Source organism: Vigna angularis, chromosome 4 (assembly GCF_016808095.1).
Source record: "Vigna angularis cultivar LongXiaoDou No.4 chromosome 4, ASM1680809v1, whole genome shotgun sequence".
NCBI lineage: Eukaryota > Viridiplantae > Streptophyta > Magnoliopsida > Fabales > Fabaceae > Vigna > Vigna angularis.
In genome coordinates, this window is record NC_068973.1 from 33,379,552 (window position 1) to 33,404,479 (window position 24,928).

The 24,928-nt window shown below is 33.9% G+C and overlaps 4 protein-coding genes across 5 annotated transcripts; 2 read left to right on the forward strand and 2 right to left on the reverse strand.

Annotated features, from left to right (window-relative positions):
• The first annotated feature begins 439 nt into the window (after positions 1–439).
• Positions 440–5,372, forward strand: LOC108331544 (glucose-6-phosphate isomerase 1, chloroplastic). The gene is made up of 14 exons (XM_017566292.2): positions 440–1,249; positions 1,346–1,468; positions 1,714–1,812; positions 1,904–1,987; positions 2,394–2,537; positions 2,619–2,684; positions 2,959–3,027; positions 3,108–3,215; positions 3,580–3,632; positions 3,706–3,844; positions 3,935–4,091; positions 4,440–4,518; positions 4,850–4,916; positions 4,995–5,372. Exons 1-14 carry the CDS (start codon positions 719–721, stop codon positions 5,127–5,129), a joined length of 1,854 nt encoding a protein of 617 aa, XP_017421781.2. The 5' UTR covers positions 440–718; the 3' UTR covers positions 5,130–5,372.
• Positions 5,373–6,719: 1,347 nt separating this feature from the next.
• Positions 6,720–9,722, reverse strand: LOC108330031 (uncharacterized). Of its 2 annotated transcripts, none has more exons than XM_017564477.2 (6): positions 9,217–9,722; positions 8,513–8,603; positions 8,256–8,413; positions 7,559–7,586; positions 7,256–7,364; positions 6,720–7,016 (listed from the first exon to the last, which is right to left on the reverse strand). In XM_017564477.2, exons 1-6 carry the CDS (start codon positions 9,427–9,429, stop codon positions 6,935–6,937), a joined length of 681 nt encoding a protein of 226 aa, XP_017419966.1. In that variant the 5' UTR covers positions 9,430–9,722; the 3' UTR covers positions 6,720–6,934. The 2 variants fall into 2 exon arrangements, with proteins under 2 accessions (XP_017419966.1, XP_017419965.1); XM_017564476.2 differs by having other exon boundaries at positions 8,256–8,416; positions 9,217–9,721.
• A 2,026-nt stretch (positions 9,723–11,748) lies between these two features.
• LOC108329918 (rho GTPase-activating protein REN1) lies at positions 11,749–21,378 on the forward strand. The gene is made up of 23 exons (XM_052875737.1): positions 11,749–11,814; positions 12,025–12,108; positions 12,438–12,474; positions 12,902–12,978; positions 13,635–13,705; positions 13,830–13,908; positions 14,050–14,143; positions 14,581–14,700; positions 14,892–14,969; positions 15,319–15,374; positions 15,457–15,526; positions 15,789–15,873; positions 16,354–16,597; positions 16,923–17,138; positions 17,656–17,970; positions 18,151–18,200; positions 18,705–18,765; positions 18,848–18,931; positions 19,013–19,069; positions 19,181–19,350; positions 19,578–19,641; positions 20,109–20,243; positions 20,624–21,378. Exons 1-23 carry the CDS (start codon positions 11,785–11,787, stop codon positions 21,044–21,046), a joined length of 2,700 nt encoding a protein of 899 aa, XP_052731697.1. The 5' UTR covers positions 11,749–11,784; the 3' UTR covers positions 21,047–21,378.
• A 186-nt stretch (positions 21,379–21,564) lies between these two features.
• Positions 21,565–22,824, reverse strand: LOC108329919 (mitochondrial uncoupling protein 4). The gene has a single exon (XM_017564304.2). It carries the CDS (start codon positions 22,587–22,589, stop codon positions 21,687–21,689), a length of 903 nt encoding a protein of 300 aa, XP_017419793.2. The 5' UTR covers positions 22,590–22,824; the 3' UTR covers positions 21,565–21,686.
• Positions 22,825–24,928: the final 2,104 nt, after the last annotated feature.

The window sequence follows — 24,928 nt, forward strand, 5'->3', positions numbered from 1 at the left end:
ACATAATACATTTTTATTTTTATGTAACTAAAATTTAAAATAAAATATTTTAAACATATAAATTATATTTTAAATGATTTATCATTTATTTAAGAAAAATAAAACTAAATATAAATTAAAAGATTGAAAATGACTGATTAAAATTAAAAAAAAAAAACACAGGTACCTTTGGAAACATGATTCATGTTTGAAGGAAAAGAACTTTGTGCTCTCAATCTCACTGGTGACAGAGACAAGGCCCCGTTTGGTTGAAGCAGTTTTAAGAAGAAGAAAATAAAAACATTAATAATGGATGCTAAATTATAAAAAAAAATGTATATATTTTTCCACATGGACTGCGATGTGATATCAATATCATATGATATACCTTTACGATGATTATTACAGATATGAAAGTAAATCCCTTGGACCGTAGCACGTGTGAGTGAAAAATGTGTTGAGTTTATTTTAACTGAAGAGAGAAGCTGAAGAAAATGAATTTAGCTTCAGGGGCCAACATAGGAAGTGCCACTACACTACACAACAACCGGCGCGTGCGTGTGGTGAATATCACAAAGAAAGCACACAGAACTACAAAAACAACTTCTTCAAGTTCAACTAAAACAAAAACCACTCTCTTCTTCAACAACATTTGTTTGTTCCATTCTCCCAGGTATCATGCTCCTAACAACCTTAACGTGAACCCTTGTTTTCAGCTTTCAACATTCATCCCAAAACTATGGCATCATCAATCTCAGGCATTTACACCTCTTCCCCCTCTCTCAAACGATTCCCAAACCAAACCCCGCCGTTGACCCAACCTCTCCGCAAAGATCACGTCTCCTTCCACGCGCGCCGCGCCGATCGCACCCTAAGCCTCGCCACGCCGCGCGCAGTGGCTCGGGAGGTTTCAGACGGGGCGGCGGCGGCAGCGGCGGCGGAGAAGGGGTTGGAGAAAGATCCACGTGCGCTATGGCGGAGGTACGTGGATTGGTTGTACCAGCATAAAGAACTGGGTCTTTACTTGGACGTGAGTCGGGTCGGGTTCACGGACGAGTTCGTAAGGGAAATGGAGCCCCATTTTGGAAAGGCGTTTGAGGCGATGGAAGAGTTGGAGAAGGGTGCGATCGCGAATCCCGATGAGGGACGCATGGTGGGGCACTATTGGTTGAGGGACCCTAAGCGCGCGCCCAACTCATTCCTGAAGACGCAGATTGAGAACACCCTCGATGCTGTTTCCAAGTTCGCTAACGACGTCGTTAGTGGTAAGGTCAGTTCAGTAGCTTCACCTTCCTCTCTTTGTGTATCTGAAGTCTTGGATTTTGTTGAGGTGTTAAGGTTTTGGGATCAATGTGTACTTTGGCAGATTAAACCTCCTTCGTCACCGGAGGGTCGATTTACTCAAATACTGTCTGTCGGAATTGGAGGTTCTGCTCTTGGACCACAGTTTGTTGCAGAGGCACTGGCTCCTGATAATCCTCCACTTAAGGTACCTATTATTATTGCATGGACCAAGAACACTGAGGTCTCGACTAATCTTTACCTCACATATATTGATTCTTTCTCGTAAATTGAAAAGCTTAACTGTGTACTATCACATGAAAATTGGTTGGAAACTATGATGCCTGGGTGTTCTAAGATTTTCTGATATAATTTGCTTGTCATTCGTGAATTTGGTTTTTTCTGTAAGCATTTAATGACGGTGTTGCCTTCTTCTGCTTGTATACCACACAGATAAGATTTGTTGACAACACGGATCCTGCTGGAATTGATCATCAGATTGCGCAGCTTGGGCCAGAGCTAGCCTCAACACTTGTGATTGTGATTTCAAAGGTTTTGTGGAGACTATGCATTTTATTTACTATGATGCTTACATCAGTGCGTGAAAGGTGTATTCTGACTTGAACATTTCACTTATCTTTAGAGTGGAGGTACCCCAGAGACTAGGAATGGTTTGTTGGAAGTTCAGAAGGCCTTTCGTGAAGCAGGCTTGAATTTTCCGAAACAGGTTTAATCTCAGGTTTTCACTTTTTTATATAATTTTTATTTCCCCATATTATAATACACTATTATGTTTGAAACAGAAGTTCAGATAGCTTATAGTATTATTGTGCTACAATCGTGATAGTTTTGAGTTTGAAGAAACTACTTGTGTATGGATTGATCTGCAGTTACCAATATGTGGATTCTCAAAATTTCAATTTTCTTTCAGCTATACTTACTATTTTCATAGCTTTGCTTACACTGTCCAGCAATGGCTCAAACTTCCGGAGTTGCTTTAAACTTTTTTTTTTCCTGAAGTTCTGGGAAAATTTGAATGCTGTTGACCCTGCATCATTTGCATATCTGCTGTCAGTTCAGTTTCAGTTCTGTGAAATTATTACAATTTGCTAATGTATGCTATAATAATGCAGGGTGTTGCTATAACACAAGAAAATTCTTTGTTGGATAACACTGCCAGAATTGAAGGCTGGTTAGCTAGATTCCCTATGTTTGATTGGGTGGGAGGCAGAACGTCAGAGATGTCTGCAGTTGGCCTGCTTCCAGCAGCCCTTCAGGTAAGTGTCCATAAATGTAAATTAATTGTTTATTTTTATACATTTGATATTATGTGTTTTCTTACAATTCTTTTAATTTAGGGCATTGATATCAGAGAAATGCTTGCTGGCGCATCATTGATGGATGAAGCAAATAGAAGCACTGTGGTATACATCAATTATTAATCATCTTTTTTCTTGCTGTATTTCATCTAAATATTAGTTTCAGTTTCATAATTGTGGGTCAGATGATTTTCATGTATGATAATACTTGTACTCTACAGAGACTTTGCTCATACTTAATAACTTGCCAATGCCATACCTATGTTACACATATTGATTCTTCATGTTACAAATACGTTTATATGTTTCTGGAGTTTGAAGTTTGTGGAAATATGTGTGAAACTAGTTACAACTCTGATTAATATATGCATTTGTGCAGTTAAGGAATAACCCTGCAGCTCTGCTGGCTTTATGTTGGTATTGGGCTACAGACGGTGTAGGATCTAAGGTGGGAATTGTGATATTTTACCATCTACGTTCTCTTTTATTTGACTATCTCATTGTTTACTTTTCCTCCTTATTCTGTAGGATATGGTTATTCTTCCATACAAGGATAGTCTGTTATTATTCAGTAGATACTTGCAGCAGCTGGTCATGGAATCTCTAGGCAAGGAGTTTGACTTGGATGGTAATAGGGTATGTCCTCTTCTTATGTGCATCAAACTAAATAACATTTCTGTGCTCTGTCGTGCCTTTTTGAGTTAATTTTTATGTCTCTTTTAATGAAGATCACAGTTGTGCCTGCATGAGGAAGTAGCCTAATGAACTCTATGCTGTTATTTTTAATTCTTGGCTTGTGTTGGTGTCATGTATACATTGTTATGCTTTCTTGTGGAGCCCCCTTTAGTCACATTTGACATGACTAACTTGACCAGACATTGTTAACAATTGATCTTAATTTTCCTATAACACTGGATCCGCCATGCTGTTGTATCACATTTATTGTTTCGATCCCTCACAAGTTAATGATATACCAGAATCTAACATTTGGATATTACAGGTTAATCAAGGAATTAGTGTTTATGGAAATAAAGGAAGCACTGATCAACACGCGTGAGTTTTCATATTTAATCATTATAAGTTTAGTTTATTGATTTCTTTCTACTAAACATTTACCCCCTTGCAGCTACATCCAACAATTGAGGGAGGGTGTACACAATTTCTTTGTTACATTCATTGAGGTGCTACGTGATAGACCTCCAGGTCATGACTGGGAACTTGAACCTGGTGTTACTTGTGGTGACTACTTGTTTGGTATGCTACAGGTACGATCTACTAATCAAAACATAATTCCTTACCGAATTTTGTAGTGTTAGGTTGTTTTCCACCTCATGTTAAAATTGGAGTTTCTATAGGGAACAAGGTCAGCTCTGTATGCTAATGACAGAGAATCCATCACAGTATCTGTACAAGAAGTGACACCAAGAACAGTTGGTGCTCTTATTGCACTCTACGAACGAGCAGTTGGAATTTATGCATCCCTTATCAACATAAATGCTTATCATCAACCTGGTAAAATATAATTTATTTGACTTGTCCTAGAAGTTTCTGTATTTCCAGTGTTAAAAAGTGGACTTTAAACCTAACTCAATCTCACAAAACCGGGTAAGATGAGGTTTTGTACCCACTTATATACTCTAAATTGGTTTTATCTCTAGTCGACATAGGACTTTCAACATTCAGTAATTGTTATTTTGACAATGTCGGATATAGAATTTCTTACCCTGTCCTGTATTGGGGGGATTGAATGATTAATGATTTGAAATTGAGTCAAGAATACTGAATTTATATATGGAAGTGTATTATGCTGTTCGTTTTAGCATTGAGCCACATCTATGTCTGAACTATGGCAATATTTAGGTGTGGAGGCTGGTAAAAAGGCAGCTGGTGAAGTACTGGCACTTCAGAAGCGAGTGTTAGCAGTGCTAAATGAGGCAAGGTATAATGTTTGCTAAGTGCCAAGGTTCTTTGGGTCTTAACTAGTAAAATATACGAGTTGTTTTCAGTGGATTTGATTTTCCATTCAGTAAGATGGCCAGGCCACTCTTGTTATGGTGAGCACGAAATGGCCATCCCACTGAAAATGTCTGCAATTATTTGTGAAGGATAATAATCAAAGGGCCAATATATGTCTAGAATACGGACTCTATTTGTTTTTGCATCCTGGTATATATATATATATATATATATATATATATATATATATATATATATATATATATTTAGTAAGCTATATCACTAGATAATGTTTTATTTGTTTCTGTTTTCAGCTGCAAAGATCCCATTGAACCATTGACACTAGAAGAAGTAGCTGACCGTTGCCATGCTCCTGAAGATGTAAATAAATGATCCCTCCTTACTCTGTTTATTAAGAATCATAGGAGAAGTTCAGTAACATTTTTCACTTGTACGCAGATTGAAATGATTTACAAGATTATTGCGCACATGGCCGCCAATGACAGAGCACTAATTGCTGAAGGCAGCTGTGGATCACCTCGTAGCATCAAGGTTTTTCTTGGGGAATGTAGCATTGATGAATCGTATGCTTGAGTTAGACTAAACGAAATTCATCATGTTACAGTTGGTTGGGTTTGAATACGGATCATTAGAAGAGAAGTTGCCTGCAATAATTTAGTTTCAATGTTCAATCTCTATCATTAACGGAAGTGGAGATTTCTGTTAAGACATTCTTGATAGTGTTGAGTGCTGGTGTGCTGAATTGAAACTACATGTAACCAGCTGGAGACCCCAGTGGGTAAATATAATTTAATAAACTGTTCTTTTTGCTGCCTACATTTTTGGTGATGGGATTAGGGCAGCTCTTTGGAACAGTCTGCTAGCCAGTAACAAAATTAAAAATATTTTGTGTGACCAGTAGCAGTAGCTGGTTATGCAGACTTAAAGGCATGATCTGGAAAAGAAGGGGAGGCCAATATTTCGTGCCTGGAATAGTATGAAATGATTTTATTTTGTTATTCAATTATAGTTTACCATCGTAATGACTTTGAGGTAATCATTACTACATACGGTATGCAAAAGTATTTTATAGTGGCAGTTTTATTCTGATCCGGCAGTATACAATAATATCGTATACAGAAGATCAGCCAGATTCATCATGAAATAGCTACTTGAAACAAACGTACCCCATTTTCGGTTTCTCAAATAGAATATTCAGATCAACAACCTATGCCCCATAGCACCTGATCCGGCAAAAAATCAAACACCACTACCAAAAGATCGAACTCCTAGATTTTATCCTCATTCACAGTTTAACTTTCTAATCTCTTTTACTCTTTCAGTTCATTCCAAGTCACATTTTAAAAGAAATTGCGGTTATTTAATAATAACTTTTAAAATTTAAGATAATATTGATCAATCGTGTTACTTAATTTTTAATTAAATTACACACACACACACACACACACATATATATATATATATATATATATATATATATATATATATTATGATGTAATAATTAAAAAAGATAAGTTAAAAAGTTATAAATGTTTTATTAAAACTAGTTGAAAAGCATGACTAGTATAAAAATTCATTCTCAAATTCTATTTGCACGTTAAGGGTGGAAGTAAAAATTCATTAAAGTTTAAGGTAGTTAGTAATTTTAGTTTACCTAAGCTTAAAAAGTAAAGAGACCTGCACAAGTATAAAAGAACTTGCCATATTTAGAAAATCATACAACTAATTGCTAATTAAATGTTAGTTGCTAAGTCATAAGAATCGATAATTTCACCATAAGAAAATTTATTAAAAAAATATACAACCCATTTTTTAATTAAGAAAGCGCCATGCATTGCACACGATTTTAGATTATACCTATTAAAAGCAATGGGACTAGAGATTTAATGCGCCGAGACAATTTCAAAAAGGAAAAAACATGATTGAGGATAAACAGCACACATCTCAATCTCGTTCTTTGAATTTGCAAATCACAACCAAACATGTTTACGGAAGCAAAATTCTGACATAATTCTTACGAATAACGTTCTATAGAGTGCCAGAATCACATCAGTTCAACGAAGTTAAAGCACAAAATAAGGTGTGGCGGAATATGGAATGAGTTCAATTAAAATCGGCGAGAAAAAACATAAGCCAGGCTCTCAGACGTGAAGGGAGATTATGTTTAAGGTTTTGAACACAGGCGGAAACATTTGAATAGAAATATTTACAATGTCAAACTCTGTTGAAATCAATTGATATTTACAATGTCAAACTCTTCTAAATCAATTGATTTGTTGTGCAAAGAAATTGATTTTGAAATCCGAGGCGTCAAGTAAATTGCAGCGGAACAAGAGTTAAATTACTAACTACATCACAACTTTGCTCCAAGCAGCAAATCAGAGAAGCTTCGATATAACATGGCAAGAAGTCCAGAATGCTTTAGTTGCGGCCGAAATAATAACAGGGTTTTGATATATCCTGTAAAGAATTTCAAATGCAAAAATGAAACTATCAGCCCAATAAAAGAGGACAAAATTAACTTAGAACGACTTTCTTGTTATACCAGATGTAAAAAAACAACTATGATAACTATAAAGATGACACACAAGGCAATCTTTAGGTACAGCAGGTAAATAGAAGGGCAATATATGTTAAGATTATTAATGCAAGTCATTCCTTAATTATGAAAAAAGGATGGGGTTGGAGTAACCACCTACCCTATGGCCGTAGCACCCCACGATGCAACGTTATAAATAACTTTGCTCCCATCCCAAGCCTTTCGTAGCTTTCCCTTTTTCTTTTTCGCTGAAAATGTCTTGCTAAGCGCTAACAGAACATACAAACCATAAATAGTCAGAAATTATTTACCATTGTTTTAGCTAACTTACAATGAACTTGTCTCAATAAGATCATACAAAATTATCTCAATATGATAAAGGGTTATTTCTTGCTTATCACACATACATATGGAAGAATAACAAAAGTAAGGTATATACTAAGAAGAATGCCAACAAACTCACCGTCCTGGAGTTGAATCGGTGTTAAATCCTACAAAGAGCAAAGAAATCAATGAGAGAACAAAGAAATTTCAAATCCATTAGGTAGAATATGTTGACTGCAACTGATTGTAGATGGATTTCATAAAACAACAATATTCCCAGCCAAAGAAGAGAAAGACATTCCTTATTACAAAATGCAAGTGATTGTAGCCCAACACATGAATAAGAAGGGCTACAGAGAAGCAGACTATGGAAAAGGCCTGTAAATTAAGTAATTGAGACTATTCGAGCACTGCCTTGCTATTTATTTTAGTATAAAAAAAAGTTGACATGAAGTATTTTATTTAATATACATCCTCACTGTATCCGTATCCATTGTTTTTTAAATGTTTTCTATTCCCATTTCACATAAACATAATCGACTTGACATGATTTGTACACGTTTCTGCACAACATGAATGACAACACATACAAAAGAGAATTTTAAAGATGATCTGAAAAGAAAATTCCCCTAAAGCTTTCGAGAAACATACAAATCATTTCCCCCAATTGGAATTCGCATATTTGGAGGTATAAGCAGATACAGCAAAGAAAAAAGTCCAGTGTACATTGAAGTTTGGAGCAAAAGAAAAGGATTCTCACAGTTTTCAAGAGAAAAGCAAAAACACGTACACACAGTATAGAGCAACTGAACAATAAGTACACACATATCACATACCTTAGTCTGCTTAATTGATAGCAAATATGCAGCCATGAAGCATGCGATGCCCTCAACTACATCCTCTTGTCTAACAAGTACATAATCTTCTTGGTCTAAGTCATCACGTTGGCCTTCCCAGAGATCATTTTCACCAACCAAATCCCAAGAATTACCTTCTTCTGCCACAACCAATCACTTTTTTCTTTTATTATCATTCTAAATTTGAAACAATGGAGAGAAAGCATTGATTTAAATCACCAAAATGCAGAAGATACCATATATATTCTGCGAAACTGATGCCTGAGCACACTCCAACTTTTGAAGAAAGGCAGGGCATTCAACTCTTGATTTGAGCATATCACGTAACTGCATTGAGACACATGGGCTGTGGTGTTAGGAAGAATAATCAGCTCAGTTATATCCATAACTACCCATATTAAGGTGGTTCTAAAATCATACTATTAACAATTATTCCGTAACAATATCCTAAAGTCTGTAATGAAGAATTTCTAAAACAAAACTTATACGCAAGTCTTTAGTCGCTTTTGGCGTTAATCTAGTAAAAATTAGAGTTTCACCTTTGTAACTCAGGTAATAAAGGTTTCCCTTCTGTCGTGAGAAATACCTATGGAAGTGTATCTAAGTTTTTGTCCAAATTTTCTATTCTATTTTTAAATACTAAAAAACTAATTTTATAACTGTCCTTTTGACCCCGTATGAACACTACTACCAAAGCATCCGATGACCAAATCAAAGTCCCAAGCAACACAACACAACACGGACTAGAAAATCCACAATGATAAAGCGCTTGTACCACTAGAACGGTATTAGCAAATAAACGTAAATTCAACAACACAAATTTTTGTCATGAATGCTGTCAACAGCAGAAGAGTGATATTGATATGCCATGTCATATTGGAAGATAAGAAAAATAAAAATTCCGTACAAACCGAAACCCTAGAAGGGAAAGAAGAACTACCTGGTCGTCAAGAGGATCGGTAGACGCAATGGCCTCAGCTTCGCTGTCAGCCAGACAATCCTCTTCTTCGACTTCAGCAGAAGCAGAAGATGAAGGAGAAGCAGCGTTGATCAATTCGAGAGCTCTCTGACACTGCAAGAGCACAGCCTCAAGGGTCTTCCTCTTGACGCGAAGCGGGTCCGGGTCCGGATCCGCCGAAGCTTTGAGATCCATTTGCGTAGTTTAATGAAGAGAGAGAGGGTTGGTACCCATGGGATTTACATTAAATGCTTCCAAACACGGTCTTTACTTTGGATTCGTTGTGCCGTGTTTTAGGAGGCGGCGACCACGACGGTGACGAACACGACGGCGATAGATGGCGACGGAGTTCTGGGCCGTGCGTGGTTTGTCAATGAAACCAAAGAAGAGATTCCATTTGAATACAAATACAACACAATTCTACGAAGATGGGTTTCGTGTACTCCAATTGTTCCGTCTACTCATTGCGTTACAACAACAACAACTGTTTTTCTAATATCTAGCTTTTTAACTTTTATACACGCCTTTTTTACATTTATTCTTATTGTTTATTTTATTCGGTTTTATTTTTATATTCAATTGATTTTTTTAAAACGTATTAATATGATAATTCTTTTTATTCCTTCAACAGCAAAATAGTTAGTAAATAAATAATATTCACCATTTTATTTTACAAATAATATAAAGATGGTAAAGAATTACAGTATTGTGGTTTTAAAAGTTGAAAATTTTGAAAGGGTTTTATTAACAATGTTTAAGAAACTTGATTAAACAATTATTGATAGAAACCTATACGAAAAAATTAGTTTTTAAGAATTCGAAGCTAATAGCTTTATTGTTCATGTTTATTTGTAATTTTTTTTAAAAGTAACATTTATTGGAAATTCTTTTTTTATTAACTTTCCCATAAAAGTTTTTAAGGAAGTGAGAATTTAACTTTTCAAATTGATCTGTTACCATGATAAAATCCTTATGTTACTCTTATTAAATGGTGTAATATGATATGTAATAAAAATATATGATAAAAGCATTATGTTATTCTCTAATTTTCATATTGATTCAACAAATTAAAATAAACTCTATTAGACTTGATTGAATTAAATGATATAAATAATTTAACTTATTACGAATGGACATCATATTTAAAATATATTTTTGAATCTCATAGTTATACTTTGTGCAAACAATTTTATTTGTAAAGAATTCAGTTTCTAAAAACTAAATTAGTATATGAATTTATTATAACAACTTTTAAATAATTCAACTCATTTCAAATATTTTGTACAACTCTACTTTCTAATTAATTAAAAATTGTTATTTATTATTTGAAATCATTATTGTGAAATCAATACATCAATCAAATGCTATAATAACAATATGGAATACCTTGGCAGAACATTCTTCAAATTCTATTAGACCATTGGATCTGGTTGAAATATTACCTATGGATTGATTTAATTTAAACTTTGATGAAAATGTTTTCAAAATTAAACTGATTTATTAATTGAGTTTTCATTTTCTTCAAGATCGGATCAAACAGGCCTGTAAATATGTTTTCAAAAGGTGCTGTATATTTAAAAAATAGAAACGGCGTGGATAAAAGAAAATATTACCCTTTTTAATAGCTTCTTAAAATTTCTGTTTAATTATAAAATTTTCAAAAATTATTGACTTTATTTAAAAATCTCACACCTGAAAATCCAACATTGCTGTTATTATTAAGTTTAAGTTAGTGTAATTTATTTATATACCAGTAAAAAATAATAATGAAATTATAATTACAAAAATAAAAATAAATATTTTTTACAATTTAAATTCATTTTTTTAACACTCCCTCTAAATAAATTACTCACCATTTTTTATAAATTTTCTTCTTGTCTTCTTTATTTCTCACAATCTTTTTCTTAATCAAAATAATATAAGTTTCACCTTTTTTTTTCATCAAATATATCCTAAAAAATAAAATAAAAAAAGTAGTATTAAATGAATGTAATAAATTGATATGTGTGAAATTATCATTTTTCATATCCGAAATGTTGAAACGACCAAATAATGAATTGTTATTGGAGCTTAGCTAATGATTTCCTTTCATTTGGTTCGTGTTTTAAGGTTAAGTGTCCATGTGTTACAGATTAGAAGACTCGTTAGCCATTGAAGATTTTGGTCTTTGATTAACCACCCAAACATTTCTCGCCTAACTTTCCATTTGGAGAAGAGAGAGAAACACAAAACCAAAGACAAAGAAAGATCCAAATACTATTTTCACTTTCACGCTTTTTCTTTCTTGTTTTTTTCCCTCCAACACCTCTTAAGATGTTCTCCTTCTTCACACTTTGTTGCGTTTGATTGATCTCAAAGCCAGGTATACTGCATTTTCATCCAAATCAACGTTTTTTTTTACACTTTTTCGGTTGGTAATGTTAATGTTAATGTTAATGCATGTGATTATCATCAAACTACATTGTCATTACAGGGTCTGATTAATTGAATGTGGTGATTTCTGCTAGGTAAGCATCTTGGATATACTTCTGTGATTTTGGAATCACAGATATGGCCAACACAAATGCAGAATTGTCCCAGGTGAAGGGTTTTTAAATTAAATATTATTAATATCTTTTATCGCATGGAACTTTTTGTGTTTTTAATATATTTTTCACTTATTGGTTTTGAATTAACTAAAGAATGAAGATTGTTGTGCCTCAAAAAATGAACTTTTAGATACATATGTGTCATTATGTCTATATGTGAATGGAGAAAAAGACATGTAATAATTACTTGTTCCTTTTGTAGGGAAATGGTGGTGCTTCTTATTCTTATTCCCAACCTGGGTCACAAGAGCATCAACAACGTTCTCAAGGTGGCACTGGCAATATGGTAATAATTGTCCTTTGCAAACATGTGATTTTGTGTGAATTTGGATCAACTCAACATTTTCTTGCTTAATGGAACCATGATTTGACAATATTAATTTTTCTCCATGTTCATCCTTTACATGGGTATGCTTTGTTGTGACAATCATTCTTCTCAAGACTTTTCTTTTATCATAGTTCAAGAATATTGTATTTTTAAGCTTACCCAGGTGATAAAAGGCACAAAAATTTGAAAAATAAAAATCTTTGTTGAATTTAGCTATTTTGAAGTGAATAAAGTTTTCATGTTCATGTTATCCTTCTGTTAAGTTTCTGTAATTTCTTCTTTTGCAGATTTTCAAGAGTGGACCACTTTTCATTTCATCCAAAGGTATGCTTTTCTCTATTAACTTGCATATTTTCTTTTAAGAAGCTAAACACTTATCTCTAGTTAACAATTTTGTTAGGCTTGAGAGCATTTTGGATGTAATTGTAGCATGTTTTTACCAAAGTTTTATATAATTTGTTATCATAAAGGGGAAATTCGTATAGTAAATGGAAGGGGATAGTTAATTATCCCAAGAAATGAGAAAATAAATGTTACAACATCACTGTTTTTCCTTTTAGGCCTTTTACAATTAGCATTAGCATTTTTTTTCTCTAATGGCTCCTCTTTAAATTCTTCCAAATTTGAATTGTCGTGTTTCTATAAAATTTATTGTATTATTGAAATAAAAAACTAGATTTCTACACTTGGCAAAAGGTTTGAGGAGTTCGTGATCTTATTTATGATGTAGCATGTATTTCTTAATGTATAGGAATTGGATGGACATCTTGGAAGAAAAGATGGTTTATTTTAACACAAACTTCACTTGTTTTCTTCAGGAGTGATCCAGTAAGTAATTTCTTTAGCATCTACTTTATTCACGTGGTTCAATTGATTGCCGGATTCATTCAATTTTAGAACAAATGCTTTAGTACTGGGTTTAGTTTTTCAAGTTGAAGTTACTTTGAGTAAGAGTATATCAGTAGATAATGGAAGTAATTATATTTATTATCAAACTCATCATTATCTTATAAGAGTCATAATATTTTACAATTATTCACGAAGAAAAATGGTGATCATACTTTTTACATAATGATTTGGCATGATATTGAATTTTTTATGGATATGTAGCATCCTCCCACTTGAGGCACTATTCCATTATTAATTGTTCTGATTAAGCATAAATCATAATAGAATTTTCTTGCACTTGAAATTGATATCTATTGTGATAACAAGAAACTAGAAATGATAAGTAGAATGTTAACTAACTATTGTATAAAGTTATACTTTCAAACTTTCTTGCTTATACTTTTTGGATAGGATTTTGAACTTGTTGCGTTGCCAAAAATGGATTTTTTATATCATTTCATCATAAATAGTTTTAAGTGAGTCGTGTGAAATAAAAATGAACCTTATAAATATAACCAAACATGCGAAGTAACATGTTTATTAAGATTTCTTCTGTTTCTAAATCATATTCGTATTTGTTTTTTTTTGCTCTGGAGAATGCAATCCCTCAAAAGGGAAATGAAGTTAATTTGACCCTTGGAGGCATTGACCTCAACAATTCAGGCAGGTGGGCTTGTTTTTCACATCTACACATCTGTAATTTTTGTTTAATCTTTTATGTTTGTATTGTCAAAATAGCAGTATTGTAAAGTTTCGTGACCTCCTGCAACTTTTCTTGTAAAATTTTGTAGTGTTGTTATCAAAGCAGATAAGAAACTTTTGACTGTGCAATTTCCTGATGTTCATGATGGAAGAGCATTCACACTTAAGGTGCTTTATTTTTCTTTTTTTCATTAGAAAGATAGCTTTGTTTCTCTTCAATTTTATGTTCTCTATATGCATGATATGTATGACCAGTATTGATTCAACACAGACAAAGATAAACTCAGACAAAGAATGTTGGTGTTGTAGGCTGAAACCATGGAGGATTTATACGAGTGGAAGACTGCACTTGAGAATGCTTTAGCACTGGCACCTAGTGCTACCAATGGAACGGAGCAAAATGGTATCCCCAGGAACAAACAGACTGATTCAATTGATATTTCTGTGAACCAGTGTATGCTCTTGTTAAAATTGTGCTTTACAAATGCATTTTGCCACAGAGTTCATACCCCGTGGCTCATAAACTAAAAATGTTGTTCAAAATCTATACACAATGATTTAATAAACAGTTTTATTATCATCACGTAAATGTTTATTACAACAACTATTGTTAAGTTTGTTTCCTTTAATATTTGATCCTTGACATGAACATTACACATATATCTCTACAGTGATGGTGGTAATGGTATCTGATTGAGTCTCTTCTGTCATTTGGGTTGCTTCTATAATATATATAGAGTGTCTTGGTTGTGAATTTTTGTGCGATAATACTTATGCTTAATACAGTAAAAGACTATAACTTCTAATTCTCTTTTATATGATTTTCCTGCACTTCTATAGTGAAGGATAGAGAACCAGCTAAATCTACTGTTATTGGTCGACCAATTTTACTTGCTTTGGAGGATGTTGATGGAACGCCATCATTCTTGGAGAAAGCCCTAACATTCATCGAAGAGCATGGTGGGTTTTCTTTCTCTCTTTATCTGGCTTTATATATATGTATGTGTACAGAAAATTTATTAGGTGACAACTTAAAAGTAGTTTAAGTTAATTATTTTTCTTGAGCCATTACCAAGACAAAATAGTGCTTCTGTTTTTGGTAAAAGGTTAATGTGTTTCATATGATGAATCTAATGAATGTTGTAATATAGGAGCAAATGTGGAAGGAATCTTGCGACAAGCAGCTGATGTTGATGAGGTTGAACGTCGAGTTCGGGAATATGAACAAGGTTTGTGTTTTTGCTTTTGGTCATGGCTAATCTTTTAACTACATATTCTCATATGTTTAGCCATTAAGAGCTTCAATTATATTTCAGGCTTTGTCAAATAAGTACTTTAAGTAATATGTTGAGCGTTGTATACGAAGAAGAGAACTCCTTATCATATATGTAAACTAATAAAAGACTACTTCATTAAGCTAAATTTTCTTCAACATTTTCACAAGCATTTAATATGCATGGGTCTATCTTTCAAAAATGATACTATAGATGAAAAATATGAAGGTCTGCAGTTTTCCCTTTTTCTTGGTCAAAATGACTCATAAGATCTCATGCTCTTGGCTATGACACATGGTTGTAGGAAGAGTTGAATTTTCTCCAGATGAGGATGCACATGTTATTGGAGACTGTATTAAGGTATTTTCATGATAAACCAAAGTGATGATTCCTTGTTAGTAATAGATTATTGTTATTATTTCTTATTTCTATAAATTTTTAGCATGTACTTCGCGAATTGCCATCTTCTCCAGTCCCCGCATCTTGTTGCAAAGCACTGTTAGAATCTTGTCGTAAGTTTTATCTTGTTTTTCCATCTTTACTTAGTTTACTCTTCCCATTGTTTATGCTTCTGTTTGTAAAGTTTATTTTCTCTAATTGTCGTCAAATGAAAAGTTTTTCCATTGAAATTTGACAATCTATTCAAAAGAAGAAATAACGTCTTCATTGTTTAATTTTATTTAGAAAATATCGCAATAACTTTGTTTTTAATTTTATAGATACCATGATGAAGTTTAATTATATTTCATTATTTGAAATTGCCGCAATAATTAGGAACTGAGCGTGGTAGTAGGGTTGCTGCTATGCGTGAAGCAATAAACGACACTTTCCCAGAACCAAATCGCCGCTTATTGCAAAGGTGTTTGATTGATAACTTTATATTATTTTCATTTAATTTCGTTTTATTTACAACCCATTTATTGCTTCTTCTTTTTGTGATCTTATATGCTTAGTTTTAAGGTTTATAATGAGTACTCTTATTATTTAGTTATTAGTTTAATCATCGAGTTATTATTGTTGATTTGGTGTAGTCTTGTGCAGTCAAAAACCTACTAAATTGCAAAAGTTAATGAATCAAATATCTACGTTGAATCCATGATCTATGATAAAGTCGGTTAAACAAAAAGGACAAGCATGCTTGTAGTAAACATGCCTTTTAAATGTTTGATTATTGTCCAAAAAGCACTGCAAAAATTCCAGGTTAACCTGCAAATTGAATATAATTATTCAAGTTTACTCGGACTTGGGGCCATTTGCCCACCTCTAGTATTGAATACCCTTAGTCTATTTTTCTGGTCATGTTTTGGTAATGTAAGTTATTGATTTCATTCTTGTACAGAATACTCATGATGATGCAAAGTGTGGCTTCACGCAAAGCTGTGAATAGAATGAGCTCCTCAGCTGTGGCAGCTTGCATGGCGCCTTTACTTCTTCGACCCCTTTTGGCCGGAGAATGTGAAATTGAAAATGATTTTGATGTAGGTGGTGATGGTTCTCTTCAACTTTTACAAGCTGCTGCTGCGGCAAACCATGCTCAAGCAATTTGTATAACCTTATTAGAAGAATATAACAACATATTTGGGGTAATTATGTTTTTATTTTTTTTTTCATGGCTTCCATATACAAATTATGAAACTGTGTCGTATTCATACGCTCTCTTGAATCATTGTTAGACGTTTTATGCTTGCATGTTGATTGAACTTGCCTCTGGTACAATTTTTTTCTTCTAGTTAAGAAGTAGAGCATTGCTTACTTATTGGTTGAATTCCTTTTCATTAGAGAATACATGACATGAAATATTTCTGCAAATATTTCAATATTCATGCAGCTGACTCCGCCTAATGAGCTAATGCTTGATTTTTGTTGCTATTTTCTCTTCACATTGCTAAGTTCTTAGTGTTCTAACAGGAAGGTTCCATGTCCCCTGACATATACACTGACTCAGATGAAGTGAGTGGATCTGAGAGTGAGGACGAGGCAACTGATGATGAGGTGTCTTATGATGATGATGAAGAGTATGATGAAGAAGAAGATGATGACGAATCAGTACATGATAGTGAAGGAGAAGATGATCTTGTCAGTGAATCGTACAGTGGAACTGAAGATTCAGAGGCCGATTATGAGGTTCAAACCTGATTTTATTTATTTCGCGATCACTGAAAAAGTATTTATGTTCAAAATTCTTTCGGGACTTTTCTTGTTATTTGGTACTATTTCATTCAAACGAATCTACGATTAGACAAGAAGTGACATGGTTATCATTAATTATTCATATAAATGCAAAAAAGATAAACTAAAAGAAGTATTTGTACTGAATTTCTTAATTCCTAGAAGGAAAGATATGTAATCTCTTTGGCCTAATGAACATCGCATAGTAATTAATTTACCTTAGATCTTTCCACAATTTCTTCTTTCAATGTTCACTTCCTATCTTCAGTTGGGCCCAACCCCAGCTCTAAAACTACTTCAATATCCTTGATTATTATTTGAACTGATTTTATAATGTTGATGTGTTCATTGAGCATCCCTACATTTTTTCCTCCAAGACTTACTTATGTGGCTGTATTCACTGTTATGTGGAGATCTAGGAGGAGAGAGGAAGGGCGAAAATTCTTATTTAATTGTTTTTGGTAATGAACAGGAGCATGACCATGCTAGTTCAAGTTCGAAATCCTCAGTTTTGACTGAAAAATCTAAAGCCACTCGAAAGTTATCATCAAAGTCACTAGAAGTCTCACTGCCTGAACAAAAAGATATCAAAAGCTCGGAACATCTCACGAGTCCAAAGAAGACTGACTACGGTGATCAGTCCAATAAGCGTGTTGATAAAGTAGGAAATGCTATTGATGAAGCTGCATTGCAAAATTTAAATTCTCCAGGCCCTGCTATAAAGAAATCCAACACCATGTCCAATGGCCCAGCACCTCGTCATCGCACCACATTGGGGCGCACCTCAGTAAGTAAATATTTAAAAATTGGTGCTATGATTTTTTTTATCTTGCCAGTTATGTCTTTGGCACTAGCCTTAAGTCGGTTAATTTTATTTTCTTTTAATTTTAAATTTTACTTCCGTTTAGTTGCTTTTCTTTGAGTTAAATTAGTTAGTGGTTTCTCTATTCTTTTGCATTCTTCGCAGGCAAGGAAGAATCTTTCCATGGAATCCATTGATATTTCTATAGAAGACGAGTAAGTAATTGACATCTATCAATTGTATGCAATTATCTTGCTCTTATATTGTTCCTATTTTTTCTAATTTGTAGTCTATATATGCATCTCTCAACTACGCAATTGAAGGATCTAACGCTTCTGCCTAACTGATTTATCACATATTTGTATGCTTGAATTTATGTCAACAAGAATCTAGTATTATACCCATACGGAAAGATCAAAATCCGTTAGTTTGTTTTCATTCTTTCGTTAAAAACTAGGAAAGTTGAGTAGGCAAGAAAAAATTCCTTCTTCTGACTATCTTTCTGCGTCAAAATCTTTAATGTTAGAGTAACCTCGTCCATAACTTCTGGAAGTTTACTGCCTCTTAAATATAAATTCAGAGAAAGCTAATCTTAGTGGTTCTAAATGTTTATCATAACTTGCTGTTAACACTTTGATTTAAGGAGGAGCATAGAGTGTGCATGTCTGTCGTTAGTTTCTTCATGTTTTTGTGTAACTAATTTATGTTTCTAACGGTAGGGATGAAATTGAAAGGCTTGAAGCATCCAGGTCAGAATTACAAACTCAAATTGCAGAGCAGGTATGTTCTTGAACTCCTTTCTGAATCAGATTGTTCAATGTCTATGAATTTTTTTCAAGTCAATTGATGAGTTGGGTTGTAGGTGAAGGCAAATGCAGAGCTGCAATCTCAAGTGGATAATCAAAAGAAAGCCTTGGACGAGCGTCGTCTTTCTCTTGAGCAGGAAGTATGTGCATTATGAGACAAGTTACCGTCTTCCTTCATGCAAATAAATTGAGATTTTGTTTTCTAAATTTTCTTTTCGCAGGTTGCTAGACTACATGAACAGTTGAATAAGGAAAAGAATTCTCGGGCAGCTCTCGAGGTAGGACTCTTATGATTTACCCAATATTGGTGAAAAGTCTTGCCAAATTCAGTCAAAGACGGTTTGAGTTTTGACCATGCAACTCTTTCATGATATCTGAATCTTATACAGAACAAAGCAGAGCTTGAGGAATTAGCACTGGTAGAAGCAGATCTTGCCAGTTTAGAGTGGAAGGTTGGGGAACTTGTGGCTAGGCTTAATGCACAACTTGAAAGGAATATTGGGACTACTTCAGAGTTCTCGAATCAACCACGACAGATGTCAAATCAGGAAAGAAGATTGTATGTTTATCCTTACTCTTATGTTTGATATTGCATTTCTTCTTCTTCTTCTTTAAAATCTCGAACGCCTAATTGCTTCAATGTTTATACAACTTTTTTTTGTTTCGCACGACTGTGTGGAAGTCCTTTTGGCTTTTGACTGTTCTATTTGCTTGGTTTTTTGTTTCCACTTAACTGTTTCTTTTTCCATAGAAATTGTATGGATAATTAAATTTTACTTGTATTAGCAGAAAATACAAGGCAGATGCTGAAGCTGCTGCCTCAACACAATCTGATAGATCAATAAGTAAGGTAAATCTACAGTAACGATGTAGGATTTATTCCAAAGTATCTGCCACTTGCAGAAATTTCGATCTTTAAGAGCAATATTGCAGGGAGAGTCCATAAACTCATCGTTAAGTATATGATTGATACTTTCAAAACCAAAAGTAACTCAATAATATAATAAAAAAGGCTCAGGTCTTGTTTTGTCTTTCTATACTGTCATAGGAAATCAATATCCCACCCAGACATGCTTTATCTGGTTACTCATTTGAACTCCATAGAACGTTTTGTCTTTCTCCCGAACATATTTATTTATGGTGTTTATATTTGCTAGACCACAATTGCATCTTTCTTACGTTGTTACCTCTAAGCTTTTCTCGTTTTAAAGCCAAAGACGATCTTTGATTTATTTTTCATGTGGCTTTATACTAGAAATAAAGTATATTTGCTAAAAACGATGATAGTAACTTGCATTTTATCATTTCTTAAACCAGGGTACGGTAATGGCCCAACAACAGGACACTCATACTGTCGGAGCAGAAAGTGACACTGAACGAAAGCCAGAGTCAACACCTTTACCAAACAAACACCCACCAAGTAGCTCCAAGCGATCAAGTTCAAAGGGCGAGGTATGTTTCGTAAACTTGATCTAGTTCCAGCGATCTAGTTTTGATCTAGTTCAAGTAGCTCCAACATTTTCTTCTATGTTATCAAGTTTCAAGCTCCTATTCTAACAAATTAATTTCAGATGACATTTTTCATGGAAAGAACGTAATAACTTTTTATCCATGTTATTTTCTATTCCAGCATCATTTTCACTTCTTATAACATTTAGTTATTTAATGCAAGGTAAAATTTGAGTTTCTATGGAAGATAGCTGCCTACCTTTTAGCCTCTTAACTAAATAGTTTCTCATGTACTTTTCACTGGGATAAACCTTGATACTGCAAATTAATAGGACTAGAGATAGACTAGATAGACTTATTTATTCAAAATGCTTTCACAACAGGGAGGAAATTCCACTCCTTCTGCACTCACAAAACTGACAACCAGACTGAACCTTTTGAAGGTGGCCCGAAATCAGATTGCAAATGAACTCCAAAACTTGGATAAGGGGCGAGACTCAAGTCGCTCGTCACACAATGCGGAAAAAGGAAAAGGGTCTGAGCGTCATCAAACACTTCCATCACCCAAAACATATGGAGGGTCTGAAGCTCACTCTGTGCCAAGCCAAGAAAAAGGTAAGGGGTCAGAATCATCAGACAAAGGATCAAGCAAAGGAAAATTATCCCAACACAGTTCATCAGACAAACTTAAAAAATCAGACAGTCATCCAGCCCACCACACTGATGGATGGAATCAACAAGCAAAACACTTGGAAAGAGGAAGGTCAGATGGCCATCAGACATATAATGTGGACAAAGGCCGGTGATTGTAAGGCCAATCAGTCTTCTTTTCTTCCAAAACAAAATCCACATGCATTCAGTGTTATTGTTGTCCATGTTGGGATTTGCTTATGTCTTTCAACAATGTTTTGTGTGATTTATAAAATACAGTGAGAAGACTCTCTTTGATAAGATTGTCACACGATCCCTCCTTATTCAAACGAGAGAAGCATTCATTTTCTCCCAAAAGCACCATGTGCAAGGCATAGTTAAACCTTTCCCGTGACATAAGCCAGACTGTTTGTAACCTAGCATGCTGATTTTACTTGCTCATTGAGCAGCATGATGATTTGCATTTACATTATCGTATTTGTATCTGCAATAACGTTTGAGTTGTTTGGCATAAGCTGGCAAAGCACTAGGCAGATAAACTTGGTCCTAATTCCTTTGTTATACCAAATTTTTTAATTCGGAATTTCATTGTTGTGTCTACATATAATCGGATTCAATGAATCTCTTAAGAAGGAATATGAAAATACGAATCTAAAGAAGGTAGTCCTCCAAGTTCCAAAACCTCAATAACTAATCATTAAATAAAAAGAATCAAAGGTTACAAATGGTTCGTCATCATCTGAATATGCATCTCAACCAATGAATGAGTATTGAATAGGAGGTGAATATCAAAAGTCAAAACTCCTTGAGCAGCTTCCTGACTTGTTCGAGGGTGACAAAGAGCACGACGGTAAAAGGACCCTGCCTTGAGATTGTAGGGATGAAACCCTTATAAAGGGCAAGAGGTCCTTCAGCCCTAACAGTCTTCAGAGCACAATCGAAGGCCCCATTGTAAGCCTCAACCTTCATGTTCATCACCCTTGTCTTTATAACATCAATAGGATTCGATGCAACAGAAGCCACAAAACCCGCCGCAAAGCTCGCTGCCACGTGGGTCCCAAGCCCATCCTCCATCCACCCGTGTCCGAGGATAGTTTCCTTAAACTGGTCGTACGACGCCAACTGAGAAGCCGTCACGATCATCGCGCGGTTCACCGTAAGCGCTGAGCCGCGCCACAGGCTGCCAACCCCCTCCTGGTTGCTCATGCGCCGTATCGCGTCGAACACACCCTTGTAGTTGCGCCGCTCAGCCGCCGGAGCCCGCCCATCGGCCTGCATGCGCACCATGGCCACGTCGGCAGGGTTCCCCACGGCTGCGCCGATCCCTCCGGCGATCAGGCCCGCCGTTATCTTTCGCGAGAGGGGCATGGTGCCCTGCTCGGGGTCGGTCCAATGGCGCTTGAGCACGTCGTAGAGACCCATACGGGTGGTGGAGTACAGCGTCTGACGGAGCATTGTGGCGGAAACGCCGGAAAAGAGCGCGGCGACGCCCTCCGACTGGACGATTCGGACGCCGACTGATATAGGACCGGAAGGAGGCGGAGGCGGCATTGGAGTGGACGCGTGAAACGCAAACGCGGGGCGGAGGTTGTGCGTTTCTTGAAGCTGCATGCGAACTTTGATGAGGTCGAGTGGGTGGGTGGAGCAACCTGCAACGATGGAAGCAACGCCACCTTCAAAAAACCCTTTTACAGTCATGCTGAGTTGGATAGAAAGTAGTTATGTAGTGTATATGAGGCGTATGATCGAAAGTAGCAGAGAAAGTGGAAGAAGAAGAAGAAATGAAAGTGTTTTTGATTTTGGTGTGGAATGAAGAAAGGGTTTGAAGATGATTATATAGTAGTCGGGTTATCTGAGCGCGTAATAGAGTCAAAGAGGGAGACTGAGAAAGACGCGCCGGCACAGTTGGACTCTTTCTTTCACACACCACCCTTCCTTAGGGTATCTGTCTTACAGATACACTTATTGGTCAAAAAATTAATAAATCAATCTCATAAATTAAAAATCAAATATATTAAAAATCAAATATCCACTAAACTATGACAATATTATTTTGACACCTAATCAATTCTTACATAAACTTTATATCTACTATTTTACCTTTTACTGTTTTTCTTTCTCTATAAATACAAAAATTAGATTTGTAATGATGAAAATAAAAATAGATTATTAATAGGTATAAGTGGAGTTAAAAAAACATTTTCAGGAGGCCTACAACATTCAAATTTCAATAGACTTTTATTAATAAAAAAGGCCCAGCATATTTTAAAAAATTGAGATTTGAAAAGAGCTTTTAAAAACCTCCTTAGATTCTAAAAATACTTCTATGATTTAAATACTTAATTTGAACTTTCAAATATTTTAAAATTCGGACCACTATTATTTGAAACGATTTTATCAAACTATATTTCCGTGTATTTAGAGAAAACAAGACAAATTATAGTTACTTTGTTACGACAAAATGCTACCAAATTACGTGAATATAAAAAGGATTATAAAATAATAACATTAGCATACTAAATTACATACTTAATTAGAAAATATAATTTTAATTACAGTAAGCAAAAAGTATTATAAAAAATAAGTAGAAAAACCAGAGTCTTTTAAAATTTCAAGAATGTTAAAATATATTTTGTTATTCTTTGGAAAAAATTGGGTTTTTTTATGATTGAATCCGTCATGACGTTAGCGATTTCTTACTAGTTAGATACACGAATGCATATATTCAATTCAAAACTCGACTAAATCCAATCAAAACCTAATAAACAAAAATAAAATAATTATATTTAATTTTTGATATTTTATTACTTAAATGTGTATTTATGAATTTTTAAAATTTTCAAAATTTCAACATCAAACAATACAATATATTTTTTGAATATTTTAAAAATAAATATTTTTAATTAAAAATTTTATAAAAAAAAGTAACCAAAGAACTAATTTAACAATCTATAAAATTGTTTAAAAGTATAAATGATTTTCTAAATGATATTCCATTATTTTATTATTAAAAATTTAAATTAAATAGAAATTTGTATTAGTTGAATTTCATTTTATAAAAGTCATATTTTTTTAAAAAAAATTCTAGATTTTTTTCTCTAAATCTTTTTCGGTCTTCTTTTTAAGATTATGAATCCATTTTTCATCTCTTTGAATATTTAAACTAACCTTAGAATTTTTGGTGTAAAAGACAATGCAACCAACCAATCAAATTTGTGATTAAAGGAAGTTTCTCTTTTACTTTATTTCTTGAGTCACTATTTGGTACGTGACTCTAGATATCTCGATATGAAACTATGCTCTTTTGTGATTATGAGAGTATATTCAAATTATTAATCTAAGTTTTGTTTCTATAGTTAGAGCTATTTGTGAGAGTTAAACTTTGTGGAGCACTAGTTGTGTGTGATTTATGTATAGGTGTCTATTTATTTATGCATATGTGTTTATGTTTATTATATGTTGTTTTTTCTTTAATATTAAATATGTAATGTTCTAATTAGTAGTGTAATCGTAATAATCATGCTTAAATCCAAACCTTTTTTTATTAATTTAATAATCAATTTTTGATGATAAATCATAGTCATTCAAAAAACTTATAAAATTTTAATTTAATACACGCCTTAATTAGACTAAATTTAAATATCACCCTTGAAGAAAATTAAGTAATAATAATATTTCAGTTTGAATTTAGATCTACAAATATAATGTCTTCTTAATTTTAATAATATGTTTATAAGATTTATTACTTTACTATTTGCATTTTATATCATGGCAATATATACAGAGAAATAAATTAAAAACTAAGTTAAAAGTATAAAAGAATAATTAGAGTATTGTTGAATTTTGAAAATAACAGTGTATTTATCCTGTTTAATAAACGTATTAAAAAATATAGCTCAATAAGAATCAATAAACCTCATTATTTTTAAACAGAATAAAATATGTCTATCGAAACACATACTTACATATTAACTATAATCATTATAAATATCATCATTTTGATTATATCACGTGTTATTATTATTTAGAGTAAAGTA

Coding starts and splice junctions, on each gene's coding strand:
- LOC108331544 (XM_017566292.2), top strand. CDS start 719: ATGGCATCATCAATCTCAGGCATTTACACCTCTTCCCCCTCTCTCAAA. Junction 1,469..1,713: donor CTGATAATCCTCCACTTAAG/GTACCTATTATT, acceptor TATACCACACAG/ATAAGATTTGTTGACAACAC. Junction 2,538..2,618: donor TGCTTCCAGCAGCCCTTCAG/GTAAGTGTCCAT, acceptor CTTTTAATTTAG/GGCATTGATATCAGAGAAAT.
- LOC108330031 (XM_017564476.2), bottom strand. CDS start 9,429: ATGGATCTCAAAGCTTCGGCGGATCCGGACCCGGACCCGCTTCGCGTC. Junction 7,587..8,255: donor TATCAATTAAGCAGACTAAG/GTATGTGATATG, acceptor TGCTCTTTGTAG/GATTTAACACCGATTCAACT. Junction 7,017..7,255: donor TGGGGTGCTACGGCCATAGG/GTAGGTGGTTAC, acceptor AATTCTTTACAG/GATATATCAAAACCCTGTTA.
- LOC108329918 (XM_052875737.1), top strand. CDS start 11,785: ATGGCCAACACAAATGCAGAATTGTCCCAG. Junction 16,598..16,922: donor AATATAACAACATATTTGGG/GTAATTATGTTT, acceptor GTGTTCTAACAG/GAAGGTTCCATGTCCCCTGA. Junction 17,971..18,150: donor CCACATTGGGGCGCACCTCA/GTAAGTAAATAT, acceptor CATTCTTCGCAG/GCAAGGAAGAATCTTTCCAT.
- LOC108329919 (XM_017564304.2), bottom strand. CDS start 22,589: ATGACTGTAAAAGGGTTTTTTGAAGGTGGCGTTGCTTCCATCGTTGCA.